The sequence below is a fragment of the Hemiscyllium ocellatum genome, chromosome 8 (genome assembly GCF_020745735.1).
Source record: "Hemiscyllium ocellatum isolate sHemOce1 chromosome 8, sHemOce1.pat.X.cur, whole genome shotgun sequence".
NCBI lineage: Eukaryota > Metazoa > Chordata > Chondrichthyes > Orectolobiformes > Hemiscylliidae > Hemiscyllium > Hemiscyllium ocellatum.
This window is the reverse complement of record NC_083408.1, coordinates 70,234,338-70,252,507: the sequence shown is the minus strand read 5'-3', so window position 1 is coordinate 70,252,507 and position 18,170 is coordinate 70,234,338. Positions and strand designations below refer to the sequence as shown.

At 38.9% G+C, this 18,170-nt stretch overlaps 1 protein-coding gene across 1 annotated transcript in view; it reads right to left on the bottom strand.

Annotated features, from left to right (window-relative positions):
* Positions 1-2,719: 2,719 nt before the first annotated feature.
* ero1a (endoplasmic reticulum oxidoreductase 1 alpha) overlaps positions 2,720-18,170 on the bottom strand; it is a 32,880-nt gene continuing 17,429 nt past the window's right edge. The window contains exons 10-16 of the mRNA XM_060828445.1: positions 15,424-15,450; positions 15,059-15,151; positions 10,803-11,049; positions 9,090-9,159; positions 4,068-4,154; positions 3,849-3,982; positions 2,720-3,083 (exon numbers count right to left, since the gene is read on the bottom strand). Of these exons, the coding sequence (XP_060684428.1) occupies positions 3,023-3,083; positions 3,849-3,982; positions 4,068-4,154; positions 9,090-9,159; positions 10,803-11,049; positions 15,059-15,151; positions 15,424-15,450 (719 nt within the window). The 3' untranslated portion in view covers positions 2,720-3,022. The remainder of the gene's footprint in view (positions 3,084-3,848; positions 3,983-4,067; positions 4,155-9,089; positions 9,160-10,802; positions 11,050-15,058; positions 15,152-15,423; positions 15,451-18,170) is intronic.

Genomic DNA, 18,170 nt, shown 5'->3' with positions numbered 1-18,170 from the left:
TCCTATATCTTATGGTTTTGTAGAATCCAATTCATAGAAATGATGAACTAATCAATAAAGTTAGATCACATGGGATTCAGAATTAGCTTGTCAATTGGATATAAAATTGACTTGACAGTAGGAGACAGAGTGTGCTGGTGGAGGAGAGTTATTTTTTGGACTGAAGGCCTGTAAACAGCAGTGCTCCATAGGGATTAGTACCACTTCTGTTTGTCATTAACATTTATGATTTGGATGAGAATTTGGATGACATGGTTAATATGTTTTTGGATGACACAAAATTGGTGGTATAGTGGACAGTGAAGTTATCTAATATAACAAAGAGATCTTGATGAATTAGGTCAATAGGCTAAGGAATGACAGATGAAGTTTAATTTGGATACATGTGAGATCTTACATTTTGGTAAAGTAAACAAGGGCAAGACTTGTATAATTAATGCTAGGGCCTTGGTAGTGCTGTGGAACAGAGATACTTAGGGGTTCAGGTACATAATTCTTTGAAATGTGTCACTGGTAGACAAGATGATTAAGAAGATGTTTAGCATACTTACCTTAATTGATCAGACCTTTTGAGCCTGAGAATTGGGATATCATATTGAAGTTGAAAAGGATGTTGGTGAGGCCACTTCTGGAGTATAGGTACTATAAACAGTTCTGGTCATCCTACAGTAGGAAGGATATTATTAAATACAAGAAGGTGCAGAAAAGATGAACTAGGATGTTGCTAGGAATGGAGAATTTGAGTTATAAAGGTAGCCTAGATAGACTGGAACTTTTTCACTGGGGTGTAGGAGGTGGAGGGGTAACCTTACAGATGCTTAAAAGGGATGCTGGACATAGAAAAGGTGAACAGCAAGGGTCCTCTCCCTAGGGTGTGGGGTGTTCGAAACTTGGGGGCAATTTTTTTTTAAGGTCAGCGGAAAGATTTATAAAGAACAATGAGGGGCAACTTATTTTTTTAAAACTGTGGTTCATATGTGAATTGAACTGCCAGAGGAAGTAGTAGATGTAGGTACAGTTAGAAAATTTAAAAGATGTTTGGATAAGTTAATTAAAAAGAATGATTTCGAGAGATGTGCGCTACAAACTGGCAAGTGGGACTAGTTTGGTTTGGGAACATGGTCGGTATGGACTAGTTGGAGTGAAGGGTCTGTTTCCATACTGTGTGATTCTATGACAATGAAAGTTTCAAGTTGTAAATCTCCCCCTTTATCTTATAAGTCATACAATATTTAAACAAAACCATGAAAGAGTTTTCATTGCAAATAACATTCTGACTGTTTTTAGAATAAGTTATCAAGTACAACAAAGTATTGCTTTTTTCTATAATTTTAACCATCAAAAGCTTTCCACAACAGTCATACTTTTCACACTCAAATGCCATGGAAATATTAGAATGCAATCTCACATTTCATTAGGATGCATAATACTTTCTCTTCTGACAGCTAGATTTGAATCCACAAATGTAGTCAGATCAGCAAGTTTCTTTTGAGTGTAAGAATCTCAAATAATGAAGCTTGAAATAATGTAGACCAAACTTTATGGTGTGCAGCACAAAGTTATGCTAAGACGATGCCCACTGTGAAAACTGACTGCACTAGTGCAATATTTCCAAGGTATTCTTTTGTACTCGACCACAGCAGAGAAACAAATCCTTCAGTCCGACTCATCCGGGTCAACCACCCATCCCATTTGCCAGCACTTGGCCCATATCTCTCTCTTATTCCCATCCAGAAGCCTTTTTAAATGCTGTAATTGTACCAGCATCCACCATTTCATCTGGCAGCTCATTCTATACACGTACCCCCCTCTGCATGAAAAGGTTGTCCCTCAGGTCCTTTTTTAATCATTCCCCTCTCACCTTAAACTATGCCCTCTAGTTTGGACTCCCCTACCCTAGGAAAAAGACCTTGTCAATTCACCCTAAACATGCCAGTTATGATTTTATCACTCCAGGGGAAAAAAAGCCATAGCCTATTCTCCCTATAGCTTAAACCCTCTAGTCCCAGCAATATCTTTGTAAATGTTTTCTGCACTCTCTCAAGTTTAATTTCATCCTTCCTATTGAAGGGCAATCAGAATTGTATGCAGTATTATAATAGTGGTGTCATCAATGTTTTAGTAAAAAATGAGGTCTGCAGATGCTGGAGATCACAGCTGCAAATGTGTTGCTGGTCAAAGCACAGCAGGCCAGGCAGCATCTCAGGAAAAGAGAATTCGACGTTTCGAGCATAAGCCCTTCCTGTTGAAGGGCTTATGCTCGAAACGTCGAATTCTCTATTCCTGAGATGCTGCCTGGCCTGCTGTGCTTTGACCAGCAACACATTTGCAGTCATCAATGTTTTATATGGCTGAAACAGGACCTCCCAACTCATATACTCCATGTTCTGGCCAATGAAGGCAAGCATGCCAAATGCTTTCTTCATCCTGTCTACCTGCAACTCCACCTTGAAAGAACTATGCATCTGTACTTGTTGAGCAAAAGTAGAAAGAGCTTTACCCATCCACTTTCACAACACAAAATGCTGAGGTTAGCAAAGTTGCAATAATTTTGTAATTGTACTTCACTAACAATAACCAGATTGCAATTCATTACCAAGTTAGATTTCCGATAGCACAAAAAAAATCAAAGTTTGCGAACAGTGCATTTTTGTAAACTCAACATGAGTTTAAAATCAGTAACATTTCACCTGTGTAAACATTTAGAATCAAAAACATGCAACACATTTGCCAGTATTTAGATTAGAAAATTTAGCAATAGAAAGGTACAGAATAATCATTGATATCCCTTCATAGACCAAGCTATTTCATAGCACAACATGACTCAATTTCAATCCATTTTCACATTCAGTAAAATTTAGGCAGCTGCCCAGGAGTGATCAGTGATTGTTTTTAAAAACAAACCATTACAGACTTAAGCTGTAGAACTCAATTACATTTCTTTGTTGCAAAAGTTATATGGTATTAATGAGGGGAGTAGACCTGTCCTTTGAGTTAACAACTAATGGGCAGTTTGGACCCATTATTGTACAGTTTCCAGTAACTCGGTGAAGTTCTGAAGCTCCTGGATACTTGTGGAAATTCTGTAACAAAAGAAATGTTCACTATTATGCTTCACTGTTAAAATGACCTTGTCAGACAAATATTTAATAGTCAAGAATTTGATCAGTATTCAAATACAAAAGAGAACTTGGTGTCTGCTGGTGTCAGAAACCTTTTCTAAATTGAATTGCAAATGAGTTGTAATCCCAAACTCCTGGACTGCAGCAGAAAAGGAGAATGGAATTTATGACCCCCAATTTAAATCCAAAGGATTTGTAGTTGATATAAGTACTTATTTACATTAAGCACAGCACTCCCAGGGAATTTGCCTTGGATGGAGGGAAAATATAAATTAAGAGCTTGCCACTCTAGCCAAAGAGCAAGTTTTTATATAAAACGAAAAACTGTGGAGACCTAAAACTAAAACAGAAATTCTAATGAACTCAATATTAACTCACCATAGATGCTGCTAGACCTGCTGTGCTTCTCCAGCGATTTGTTTTTGTAGCAATTTGTTATGTACCTATTGATAAATAACTAATTGTGTTGCTGGTATGTAGTCATGTCTTTTACACTTGAGAGGTAAAGGAGGTACTGCAATCTCCACTATTCTACTTCCACCTTCTGACAACCACGTGGGAGCACAGGCTCAGAAAAAGCTGGTTTGTCTATCCATTTCTTTTACAATGCCATCCTCACAATTATACTCCACTCCACTCCCCCAAAAAATTCAATAAAACACAAATAATAAATTAATTTCAACATAAATGTGTCGATTGGCATTTAAAAGTTGGAAAAACTCTCACCTGCCAAAAGCATTAAGGAGTGCAACAATATCTTGACGTTTCAAGTGGAATCTTTGAGATGGACCAGATTCTGGTAAGTTTTTTATTTGCTTCTCTGAGAACAGGATTTTCAAAGCAGTACCCAATCCCTGTGTCTTTGAAATACAGCAATATATTAACATCTCATCAGACTTGAGGTAGTTTTAGAATTTGTTTTTGAGGAGATGCCTTAATACTGACCTGAAGTTTGCCCCAGAGTCTACATTTAAAGCAACCAACGCAATCCATTATTCTTGAAATATTTTTGAAATGCAGACGAAATTCTTCCTACAATTGGAAAAAATGCAGATTATAATATTTTGTTGTACCACTAAATTAAAAAAAGTTTCTTTTTGTTACCAATCCACACCACAATCTATTTATTGAGAATGGATAGACTTTAGCCAGTGCTGTTCTGAACTCTGAGATACAGACCATGTGATAGGATGAACTGTCTCCAGATTCACCCCTACCATTTCTGTAGCATTTCATCTCCATTGCAGCTGAATTAGCTTTAAAGTCCAGGGCTCTGGACATTAAAAGCAAATCTTGATGCATTTGACATATTGCAATTTTATTGTATATCCAAAATGCAGGGGACTCACCCACAAATTCCTGTTACACAGAGCCTCAAAATAGCCATAGAAATCCTATGTAACCTGATTTGTGTACAAATATGGTCAATCAAAAAGAAAATCTGATCAAAATAATGATGTAGTAATTGTGAAAAATGGTCAATTTTTGTTATGTGCCACCATCATTCTAAATGGTATCTATTTCGAACAGACTAATCTCAAAACTGAACATCTATGGAGGACAATTTGGGTCATCAGTAGAATTATAGTCAACTATAATATGTAACCTGATTGCTCAGCATTACCCCAATATAACATTACCATCATGCTCAGGGAAATTAATCCTAGTTCAGTGAAGAGTGCATGAGAGCATGCCAAGAGCAGCACCAGACATGGCAAAAAAAATGAGGTGTCAGTCTGGTGAAGCCACAAAACAAGACTACTTGCATGCCAAAACAGAAGCAACATACAATGAACTGAGTGAAGAAACCCCATAACCAACAGATTGCATCTTAGCCCTACAGTCCTGTTATGAATGATGGTGTGGGATTCATGTGCAGTACCTGAAGTAGACTAAGCAGCAATCACATCTATTGAGTGAAAGCTACATTGCAATTTTTTAACCATTAAAAGTGTTCATTACTTTACAACTACAGGTATTCTACCTGCTCAAATAAACAAAGTTGTTTGCTCACCTCAGAACCCATTTGAAGGTGTTGCTACGTTCGCCACATATGCTACTTGACCAAGAGAGGGCGCTAGTTGGCAGTTTTTGTGTGTCTATCTTTATTTGTTGTATATTTTATTCAGGTTGATATTTTGTGCAAATGAAATGTACAACTTAATTTGCATTAAGTTGCCCAGATGATCTATCATAATTTCTTTCTGGATTTATACTTAATCAAGTTCATGAGGCTAAACCCATGCTCACAGTTAGCACTTGATGCCTGAAATATTGTACAATGTCAAGAAGAATGGACATTTCTGGTCACGTTTTAGACGATATTCCCCAAATTACTGAATGCCTGATATCAGTGAATCATCCCCAATAATCTCAATCACATGCTATTCTTTGTCTAACTAACAAATGTATCAAAATTAATGCAATCTGAAATGTTATCAATATGGTCAAACATTTCTGGTGTATTACATGCTATATAGTGTGCATTCCTGAGACATATCATAGGTTGTGGTTCTGCTCGCCGAGCTGGAAGTTTTTGCTGCAAACGTTTCGTTCCCTGGCTAGGGAACATCATCAGTGCGGTGGGAGCCTCGTGTGAAGCGCTGCTTTGATGTTTCTTCCGGTATTTATATTGGTTTGTTCTTGCCGCTTCCGGGTGTCAGTTTCAGCTGCAGTGATTTGTATGTGGGGTCCAGGTCGATGTGTCTGTTGATGGATGTTCTTGCCGTTTCCGGGTGTCAGTTTCAGCTGTAGTGGTTTGTATATGGTGTCCAGGTCAATGTGTCTATTGAAACTGACACCCGGAAGCGGCAAGAACAAACCAATATAAATACCGGAAGAAACATCAAAGCAGCGCTTCACACGAGGCTCCCACCGCACTGATGATGTTCCCTAGCCAGGGAACGAAACGTTTGCAGCAAAAACTTCCAGCTCGGCGAGCAGAACCACAACAACGGATACCCGAGCTACAAATCTTCAATCAGATTTTAAACATATCATAGGGTCTGTTTCCTTGCTGTATGACTCTTCAGTCCAACCAGCCCATGTTGAACTAAACTAGCCCCACTTACCTATTCCTGAACCAAATCCTTCAAAGGCTTTCCTTTAAATGTACTTATACAAATGTCTTAAATGTTGTGACCTGTGCCCACATCCACCACTTCCTCAGGAAGTTCATTCCACAAGCAAACCACCCTCTGTAAAAAATTTGCCCGTTATGTCTGTAGATTTTGAAGCTTTAGCTGGGTAACAGGTCAGCATCAGATTCCAAAGGTTCGTCAGCATCCTTGGGAACTTTGAAGAATGTGCTGCACCTAAAATTGCTTCATGTCAGTTGCTTTGCAGCATGCCAGCCTGTTCTCTGGTTGTCTCTGCTGGAGTTATCACGCTGGCCCCCAGCAGGTGGGTGAAAAAATCCCCAGGTTCGTACACTCTGCTCCTCTTATAGATGTACCATAGAAAGCATCCTATCCGGATGCATCATGGCTTGGTATGACAACTGCCCTGCCCAAGACAGTAAGAAATTAATGAGTTGAGAATGTGGTCCAGTCCATCACACAAACCAGCCTTCCTTCCATTGATTCTGTCTAAACTTCAAGAAAGCAGTGAACAAAATCAAAGACCCCTCCCCACTCTAGTACTCTCTTCCATTGGGCTGAAGATATAAAGGTTTGAAAATGTGACCAACAGATTCAAGAACTGCTTCATATCTGTTATTAGACTTATGAACAGGCCTCTCAGATTAAAGCTGATCTCTCTCTGCACCTTCTTTGTAGTTGTAACACTATATCCTGCATTTTGTCTTATTCATTGATGTACTTTGCTATGGTACGATTTGCTTGGGACCACGCAAAACAATGCTTTTCATTGTATGAAAATAATAAAATAACATGAAAATAATAAAATCAAATCTTCATTCTCTGTCTCTTGTAAGTTCATAAACAGTGGTCCCTCTAATTTTCTTCCTAGCTGGGCAATTGCTGAATGCCAATATTGCGATTAGTATTCTGACATTAATTGCTGTGAGCAACCACATAGTTCAGAGGAACCATTGGTCATCGACCATTTGGAAGTAGTTGACAATTGCAGCCTCTGCTACCAACACCTTCTTAATCATCACGGACAGAGTCTCTAGAACAGTTGGTTTACTCCTGCCTACTGTCATTTGTTGATTTTTGATTCTAATTGCTTGCGTTCCTTGGCTTGACTTGGCTGTCGTATGAGGAGGCAATAATATCAGCTTAACACTAGAGACCAGCAATGTTAGGGTGCACAATACATTTTGTTTCCCCCCCCCCCCCCAATCCACACATTAAAAAAAATGTAGTAAGTCATTATCTTCCTTGTGGAGAGAATACATGCTTGACAAACTGTATCTTCATGATTTGCGCTATCCCTTGCTGCACCACACTATGGTGCTTGCCATTGAAAGAGATAATTCTGTAAGTTGAAGCATGTTTGCAGTCCATATAAAATTTGCTTGAAAAGGTTAGGCTTGTGATGTGAAATGTAGGTATGTAAACAACCAAATTATATTTTAAAAGTGTGGAGTCACAGAATTTAATCAGAGTTTCTAAAATTAATCATTCCTTATTCAATAATCGCATCCTTATTCCTCCTATTTTTATTTTTATTTCTATACCCAATTTAGCAATAAATTAAAAGTTTTAATTGATGTTTACTGGATCAGACTAGGTCATTCATTAAAGATTCTTCAATATCATCTCCTAGATTCTCTGGAAGGGGTGATAGGATGTTTTTTGATTTTTAACTTGAAGTAAATGGCTGCCAATTTTCATTTACCACTATTAGCAAAATCCAACTGAATTTTTAAATTGTACCATACGTTTTGTCATTACATTAACATTGTCTGGAAAATTAACTCAATTGATTCCTTTAGAATCAGGACAGTCTGGATAGGACAAAGGACGTTTGACTGATCCATGAAATCATTAAAACAATAAAATATTATCATAAAGATCTTCACTAGAAATTATGAATTATTTAATCAGATTGGATTATAATTAAAACAACCCGTTTTTGAATAAAGAACATTTGTCTGACAATCCGATTCACTAATGTTCACCTATTTGTACTTGCAGCAAGTGTCAGAAAATAATCAGCAATGGAAATCTCAAGTTGTTCCCAAATTATATTCCCTTCTTTGCCCTCTATTTGTACTTAGAGACTAACTGCATAAATTGTATGGATTTCATGGCTAAATTAGGGTAATTCAATATTGATCAGAAGTGGAATTTAGAATGTTCTGGTCTTTTCAGCTCAGTATTCATAAATGTGTCATAAGAGTGCCTATATCAAAACCCCAAGTCATAATTGAATTTCCCTTGGCACTATGAGTCAGTAGCTATAACCTTATTAATTTGTGAGTGTTCTGCCTGAAGGCAGGTCATTGGCTCATTGCCTGTTGATACTTCATCCTGAGCTTTTTCTAGGCATGTTTTTCAGTAGAGAGCTCCCGTTGCTGTCCATTCCTAGGGGGAGGGCAAGAAAGTCAGTCGCAGTCTATCTCAGCTGGAACAGGAATTAAACCCATGCTCTTGGCATTATTCTGAATCACACACTAGGTATCTAGCCAATTGTTATAACTGGCCTGACACTCTGATTCAACCAGATAGCTAGTGTATTCTTATTTAGTGGTAGAGAACTTTGAAACAATCCAAAGTATGGACTAGAAAATAGACATTATATTGGTTTATGTGTTATTAGAGATTTGCTATAAGTTCATAAATTCATAAGGAAAATCCTTTTTAGCAAAGTGTCCGACATCCTACCTGGAGTTAAACAGACTTCACTGAGGAGCTTATGTAGTTAGTGCACTTCTACTGTGGCAGTCAGCATCTTGCTGCATTTTTTTCTAATCAAAAAATATATCTGCATTAAATGAACCATGGCTCACAATTAACCCTTAGTCTCACTAAGTATAAAAAGATTTTAGTATATTGTTACCTTGAGATTTTCAGCTTCCTTTGTTTCCCCAGCAAACAAGGAATGTTCATCAAAGGGAAAGGGAAATGATCTAGAATAGAACACTTTATTACTACAAAATAAAAACCGAAAGAACTGCGCATGCGTAAATCAGAAATAAAAACAGAAGTTGCTGGAAAAGCTCAGCAGGTCTGGCAGCATCTGGGAAGAGAAATCAGAGTTAACATTTTGGGTCCAGTGACCTTCCTCAGCTTTTCCAGCAACTTCTGTTTTTGTTATACTTCGTCACTACTTGGAAATCCATGACTGAGTAACAACAGAAATGTGATTCCCAATATATTGTCCATTATCAATTTTCTCTGAATTTACTTGGTCATAAAAAATATGGATACAATGAATGACAATTATACACATATTTATTTGACAAGGTCCTACATCAGAGATTTATTAGAATTACTTAGGTACTTAGTATTAGAAGGATATATAGTCATATCGATAGTGAAATGACAGTGATACAAAAATGAGCGTGTAAATAGATTTTGGGGATATAGGTAATGTTCTGTCCAGGGATCTGTTCTAAGATTTATCTTACCATCAATATGAAAGCATGAGTAAAAAACTGGTGGTTTTGAAATTTAAAATTAATAAATTAAGGGATATAAACTGACAAAGCATACAGGAGATTTAGGGCATGGGCATGTTGGCTTAGTGGTTAGCAGTGCTGCCTCACAGCACCAGGGACCCAGTTCAATTCCAGCCTCAAGCAACTATCTGTGTGGAGTTTGCACATTCTCCCACACTGTCTGCATGGGTTTCCTCCGGGTGTTCAGGTTTCCTCCCACAGTCCAAAGATGTGCAGGTTAGAGTGGATTGGCTATGCTAAATTGCTCATGGCCATTCCACCTAACCTGTATATCTCTGGACTGTGGGAGGAAACTGGAGCACCCAGAGGAAACCCATGCAGACATGGGAAGAAAGTGAAAACTCCACCCAAGGGTAGAATTGGACCTGGGTCCCTAGCACTGTGAAGCAGCAGTGCTAACCACTGAACCACTGTGCCATAAACATGTGTGCTGTGAAATGGAGTGGTAAAATGCTACTTTTATCTTGTACCATTGGTATGATTATAGAACTGTTAGTAGGTGCCAATTATTCATTACTTGCTTATGAATTTCAAAAATTCATTCATGTAACATACTCTTAGAAGATAAAATGTTTTCATTCGCAATACTGAAGTAAATTGAGGAGCCAAAGAGGTCAATAACTGAATTTGGATTAAAAATAGTCAGACAATTTGCTGCAACCCATGTGACAGGTGCTGCTTTTAATCATTTGACATTAGGCAAATCCTTATGTATGCAAATGACCAGAAATCAAAAGCATCACACTCAGAATTTTTCTGTAAGTTAGCAGCTCTGCACTAAAAAGGATTTCTTTATGGATAATGGGAGTTGCCAGGTGCTTTGTGGATTTAGCTCTTTAATCAAGCTTGCTATCATCATCTAGATTTCAAAGTAGAAAACAGAGTTAATTTGGTCTAGTTTCTTATTAATGTGATTATAACAAACCAATTTCTTTGACAAATCTTGCAAGAGACTGCTTGAAGCATAGGGTACAAACAGGTTTCTTAAAAGCCAAGGAAGAGTTATGAAGCCATTACTGATCATTTGACACAGTACCTTTTTATAAAGCTTGTTAACAACCTAAGGCTGCTTTTAATAAACAATTGCTTACTTGGCCAAGTGAAGAATTTCCAGGAGAAGTTTTTTATTTTTTGTATCCTGTGCATTGTTTCCTGTGTAAAGTTGGAAGGTAGAGCGCTCAAAGAAAGGCAACACTTTCGCTAAAGCCCTCAACTCTATGAGGTACAAGAAATAAAGATTTCGGAGTCTCCGTGGTCCTTCTCCATTAGTAATCTGTGCATCAAACCGCTGCTGGAATTCTGTGACGTTATGTCCCCACTTTCTTTCATACCAGGTATCTGTGCAAAGAAAGTTTACATTAGCTTGGATCCATTTGATCCTCTTGTATTAGTATCCAAACTAATCATTAAAACAAATACATTTTAACTTATTAATTGAACAGTAATGTCAATGAATTAACAAAATGGACGTTCTGAACAATCTTTACCCAATCGTAACAAATTATCTATTAACACGAGCTCAATGTACGTTAGTCAGCTGATCAGTATGAGACATGCTTCAGATTTATAAAAATATATGGTTAGCTTTTGTTTTGTAATGTTTTGCTTGACCTTGTATGTGTCAATTAATGTAAAGCTCTAAACACTTCATCTGGAAAATGCTTGGCCATGAAGAAAATTGAGCTGAAAATGTGTTGCTGGAAAAGTGCAGCAGGTCAGGCGGCATCCAAGCAGCAGGAGAATCGACATTTCGGGCATGAGCCCTTCTTCAGGAATAAGGAAAGTGTGCCAAGCAGGCTAAGATAAAAGGTAGGGAGGAGGGACTTGGGGGAGGGGCATTGGAAATGCAATAGGTAGAAGGAGGTTAAGGTGAGGGTGATAAGGTGAGGGTGATAGGCCGGAGTGGGGGTGGAGGCGGAGAGGTCAGGAAGAAGATTGCAGGTTAGGAAGTTAGTGCTCAGTTTGAGGGTTGGGACTGAGACAAGGTGGGGGGAGGGGAAATGAGGAAACTGGAGAAATCTGAGTTCATCCCTTGTGGTTGGAGGGTTCCTAGGTGGAAGATGAGGTGCTCTTCCTCCAGCCGTCGTGCTGCTATGGTCTGGCGATGGAGGAGTCCAAGGACCTGCATGTCCTTGGTGGAGTGGGAGGGGGAGTTGAAGTGTTGAGCCACGGGGTGGTTGGGTTGGTTGGTCCGGGTATCCCAGAGGTGATCTCTGAAACGTTCCGCAAGTAGGCGGCCTATCTCCCCAATATAGAGGAAGCCACATCGGGTGCAGTGGATGCAGTAAATGATGTGTGTGGAGGTGCAGGTGAATTTGTGGCGGATATGGAAGGATCCCTTGGCGCCTTGGAGGGAAGTTAAGGGGGGAGGTGTGGGTGCAAGTTTTGCATTTCTTGCGGTTGCAGGAGAAGGTGCCGGGAGTGGAGGTTGGGTTGGTAGGGGGTGTGGACCAACTGAAAATGTGTTGCTGGAAAAGCGCAGCAGGTCAGGCAGCATCCAAGGAGCAGGAGAAACGACGTTTCGGGCATGCTGCTCCTCCATGAAGAAAATAGAAACAAGGTTTCAGTGCGAGTTCTGCATCCACAACAAAAAGATTACCTGGAGCAAACTTTACTAAGACTTAATTTGATTGTCACCACCTCTATATTTATAAATACTCTTTTGTTTGAATTACAGAAGCAATTGTAAATCATGGCCTGCAGAAGAGTTTACTAGTCCTAATAACTCCCTGACCTGGAATATATCATACTCTTGCATCACTAATCCTTCCCATTTCCATTTGTCTGTAATGCACCAGTCACTCCCTTTTTCTATCTTCTAACCTCCAGCTTTCAATTGGCTGAAATTGATAGAGTTTTCAGCTAATACCTTTTCTATAAAATTGTTATTTCCAAAATTGTTATTGTTGGAGAAAGTCGATGAAACAAAAATAGTTTTCTTTTCTTGAAGTAGATTTCTAGACATAAATATCAGTCAGAAGAATGGATTAACAGTTCGGGATAGTGGGAGGGAATGAAAAAGAATGCAGGACAATCAGTGTGTAAAAAGTCAAAGTTCCAGTTTAGAGTTTAACATAATAACTGTTATACAACATCAGTGAAACATCTCATATCACTTCACAGGAGCACTGTGAAACAAAATTTGACATCAACTCAGGGATATGAAGAACAGGAGATCAAAACCTTCAATGATAGGTGGATTTCAAGGTTCTCAGAGAGAGACAGATGGGTTTAAAGAGAGCTGAAAATTTGTTGCTGGAAAAGTGCAGCAGGTCAAGCAGCATCCAAGGAGCAGGAGAATCGATGTTTCAGGCATGAGCCCTTCTTCAGGCATGAGCCCTTCCTGAAGAAGGGCTCATGCCCGAAACGTCGATTCTCCTGCTCCTTGGATGCTGCCTGACCTGCTGCACTTTTCCAGCAACACATTTTCAGCTCTGATCTCCAGCATCTGCAGTCCTCACTTTCTCCTGGAGGGTTTAAAAAAAGGAAGAGAATTTGAGTTTAAGTAACCAAATACACAGCCACAAATGATGGAGTAGCTAAAACCAGAGATGCATAAGAGATCAAAGTTGAATGAGCACAGAGATGTCAAAGGATTGTTAGATTGAAGGTGGTTACAGAGATAAGCATGAAGCTGTGGAAGGAGTTGAAAATAAAGAGTTTGAAAATCAAGTCAGTATCCAACTGCAAGACAAGTATAGATCAGTGGACACAGGCAATGATGAACTCACCTTAGTGAGAGTTCTGGATGAAGGGTGGAAAATGAAAAGCCAGCCAGGAGAGTATTAAAATAGTTAAATGCAAAGGTAAAGGCATAAATGAGGATTTCAACAGATGGGCTGAGGGAGAGCAAACTCAATAATGGATGAGGCAGTCTTGGAGGACAGCATTTGTGCTTGGTAGGTCAATCAAAGGTTGTGAATGGTCTAGCTCAACCTCAAAACACAGTTAGGGACAGGAGTTTGTGGTGGAGACCAAAAACAGCAGGTTCAATGTGCTTAGATAGAGGGCATTTTTGTCCATAGATATTGGATATCAGATCAGCAGTGTGACAAATCATTACCCTGAATGTCATCTGGGTACATGTGGAATCCATATTATATCACCAAGAGCAGTGTGTTGATGAGAAATAGGAGTGAACCAAAGGTAAGCACTTCAAAGGTAACACTCTGAAATAGTGGAAAGTAAATCATTCCAGGTGATTCTCTGGCTAACATTAAATTGGACGAGGCTGGATGAAGATAATTTCCTAACTACCTTCTAAAATTACTTAGCAAGTTGGTGCCACTTAGCAAGGAGTGCCACAAAGATCACTGCTGTGTCCACTACTTTTCATCATTTATATAAATGATTTGGATATGAGCATAAGAGGTATAGTTGGTAAGTTTGCAGATAACACCAAAATTGGAGGTGTAGTAGACAGCGAAGAGGGTTACCTCAGATTACAACAGGATCTTGACCAGATGGGCCAATGGGCTGAGAAGTGGCAGATGGCGTTTAATTTAGATAAAGGTGAACTGCTGAATTTTGGGAAAGCATAATCTTAGCAGGACTTATACACTTAATGGTAGGGACCTAGGGAATGTTGCTGAACAAAGAGACCTTGGAGTGCAGGTTCATAGCTCCTTGAAAGGGGAGTCGCAGGTAGATAGGATAGTGAAGAAGGCATTTGGTATGCTTTCTTTTATTGGTCACAGTTTTGAGTACAGGAGTTGGAAGGTCATGTTGCGGTCATGTACAGGATATTGGTTAGGCCACTGTTGGAATACTGCATGCAATTCTGGTTTCCTTCCAATCGGAAAGATGTTGTGAAACTTGAAAGGGTTCAGAAAAGATTTACAAGGATGTTGCCAGACTTGAAGGATCTGAGCTACAGGGAGAGGCTGAACAGGCTGCAGCTGTTTTCCCTGGAGCGTCGGAGGCTGAGAGGTGACCTTATAGGTTTACAAAATTATGAGGGGCTGTACATCTCTGTGACTCTATGACTCTTAAGTTACTAAGTTCATGGGGATGGATAAGAATCCATCTTTTCTTGTCACCGATGCCCAGATCACAAAGGAATTAAAGTGAAATGGGTTGAGGAGGTTAATGATAGTTGCCATCAAAGAGGTTGGTATTATTCAATTGCAGTTGTTTCAGGACCATAAGTACTGTGAAATATATTTATTTCAGCAAGGTGTGAAAATGTATAAAACTGACTGGTCAATGAGGACCCCCTATGTTATCACATCAGTGGATTTATTAGGTGCTTCCAGCCGAACATTCAACATTTCGTATATTGTTATCACTGATCACAAGAATGTTGGACAACAGATGGAAAGGAACAAGACTGACCTTCTACACCTACCTTGTAATAAATATCGTGCACTCAGATGTATGTTGATGCTTGTATGCAGACCAGAAACTGCTCGATAGAATGATCGTTTCTCTAAACACAGTCCTGAAACAGAAAGTTTGTTTCATTCTTTGATAATAATAATTAGTATATATATTTCTGATCTAGCTTGTATTTTATAGTTAAGGCTGTTGAAACTCTAGTAATCCTATTAAAGAAAAACAAGTTGATATATATTGAATACTTGTACTTTTGTTTGACAAGGGCTTCAACGCTAGTTTCTCAGAAATAAGATAGGCACAGTCCTATCTGATAGCATATGACTATTACTATTCACTAAGGAGTCAAGTAAGCTGAGAATGAGAAAATGCAATTACCTTGCAGCCAGCTATAGAAGGTTCCATCTATTTGAGAGAAAAAAATGCAATCTTAAGTAAAATTCTTTGATGCAATTTTCATTTTTATAATGAGTGAAAAGTTGGGCATTTAAATCAAATAATACTTAAATGCAGAATGCAAAAAAGATTTTTAGGTCTGGTTTTATTCAGAGCAATGGAAAAGTTTCTATTATTCTTTGCACCCTTAACCCATTCAACAAAAGTATTTTTTAAATGATTAAATCAATTCTGTTCTGGAAACAGGATTCTAAAAATGAATGGAATTAACTTTGTTGTCAATGCAACTGACTTTTAAACAGCATAGGTGATCTAATGAACTACACTACTGTGATGACATTAAATGATCAACCACTCTGTGCATCTAGGAGAAAGTGAGGTCTGCAGGTGCTGGAGATCAGAACTGAAAATGTGTTGCTGGAAAAGCGCAGCAGTTCAGGCAGCATCCAAGGAACGTCGAATCTCCTGTTCTTGGATGCTGCCTGATCTGCTGCGCTTTTCCAACAACACATTTCCATTCTGTACATCTGCTTGAATAATTTCTAAAAGGATTGTTGAGAGTTGCAGAACATCTCACTTTTCCTGAATAAACAGTAGTTGCTGCTTGCAATATGAGAGAATAAGCTGGCAGTTGACAAAATGTTGCTAAAACATCAAAAAAACTTTCAATATTGTTAACACACTTGCTTTGATAAAACAGATCTGTGATTTTAGTACCTGTAAATAACAGATTTGCTTTGCTGATATTGCTGTTAAATTTCCTGTTATATTTGTCATTTTGCTTTGTTTTGTTGTCAAATAAATTCATGTTAAAAACCTACAACAGACATTATTAAAGATAGCTGATAAATCGTAAGCAAGGACATGTGAAACTACACCATCCACACAACAAAATGCATATTCTGCAGTTTTAAAGTAAACTGTCGCCTTTTTTTGGAGATTCTAAAGGTGTTGCTGTAGTCCTCAGAATGAGCATTTCACTGCAATGTCAAAACAGGCTACAACTGCAGATCAAAGCCAACAGCTGCATCATCCAAAGTTGAGCAACAGAAATTACCTTCATCACCTGCAAAAGATAAATATACCAATTCAAAAGACTACTAAAAACTTCTAATTTCTCGTACTTCAACATTTAAATTAAAACATTTAAGAAAGTGATTTTCACTTCAACTGTATAATCGAATAATATTTGTATGCTATTAAAAAGGTGTTTTTTTTTAATTCAGTCAAAGGATGTGAGGAATCACTGGCTCAATCAGCGTATATTGACGATACCTAATTGACCTAGAAAAAGTGGTGGTGAGCTACCTTATTGAACCGCTACAGTCCTTGATGAATAGGTAAACCCACAATGCAGTCAGGGAGAGAGTATGAGAATTTTTACCTACTGACAGTAAAGGAAAAATAATAGATCTAAGTCAGGATCATGTGTGGCTAGGAGGGGTACTTGCACACAATGGTGTTCCCATTCATCTGCTGCCCTAATGCTTCTAGATGATAGTGGATTTTGAAGATGCTGTCTAAGAAGATTTTGAGTTCTTTCAGTGCATCTTGTAGATATACTTGCTGCTCCTACTGTCGTAGAGGGAGTGAATTTGGAAAGTGTTAGAAGGAGTGCCAATCAAGTAGGCTGCTTTTACTTGGATCCTGTTAAGCTTCTTGAGTGTTGTTGGAGCTACATCCATCCGGACAATTGGGGAATGTCCCATCGCATTGTTGACTTGCTTTGTTTGGAGGAGGGGCGAGATAGGAATTAATTCCCACAGAATTTCCAGCCTCTGACCAGCTCTTGTGGCCACATTTATGTGGCTGGTTTCAATTCAGTTTCCAGTCAGTAATAACCCCAGGAATTGATAATGGAGATGTCAATGATGATAAAACAACTGAATGTCAAGGGGTGGTGATTCGATTTCCTCTTGCTGGAAACTGTTACTGCCTGGAACTTGTATGGCACAGACGTTACTTGCCACTTGTCAGCCCAAGCCTGCATATAACCCCAATCTTGCTCATATGGACATGAACACTTTAGCAACTGAGTCGCCACAAATGGCACTGAACATTGGTTGATGATAGCACAATAACCTTATCATGGAGAGAATGTAATTGATGCACCTGAAGATGGGCGAGCCTAGAACAGTTCTCTGAGGAATGTGGGCACTTGTGGCACTGTAGTAGTGCCCCTAACTCTAAGCCTGTATTCAAGTCACACCTGCTTCGGAAGTGTGCAATAACATCACTGAACAAGTTGGATTACAAAACATGTACTCTGGGGAATTCAGGGCTCTTGTGGTTCTGTGGGTGTGTCCCTCTCCTTCTCAGCCAGGATCTTAGATTCAAGTCCCATCTGATCCAGAGGTGTGTCATCACACCTCTGAGCAGGCTGATCAGAAAATATTGAGTCTGAGCAATATTACATGTTGTTTGCAAGCTGATTTTCTTGTATTGTAGCTTCAAGGTTGACACCTTATTTTTAAGGTAAGTGTGGTGTTGCTCTTGGCATGCCCACTTACATTCTTCATCGAACCAGAGTTGACCTCCAGCTTGATGGTAATAGTGGAGTTGAAAACTATTATATGAGGTTACAGATTGTGGTTGAGCACAGCCTGTTGCTAATGATCCATTGCCCTTCATGGATGCCCAACCACATTGTTAGATCTGTTCAAAATCTATCCCACGTTCAGCATGGTGGTAAGTGGTAGAGGATGCCATCCTCCACAGAACATGGAACT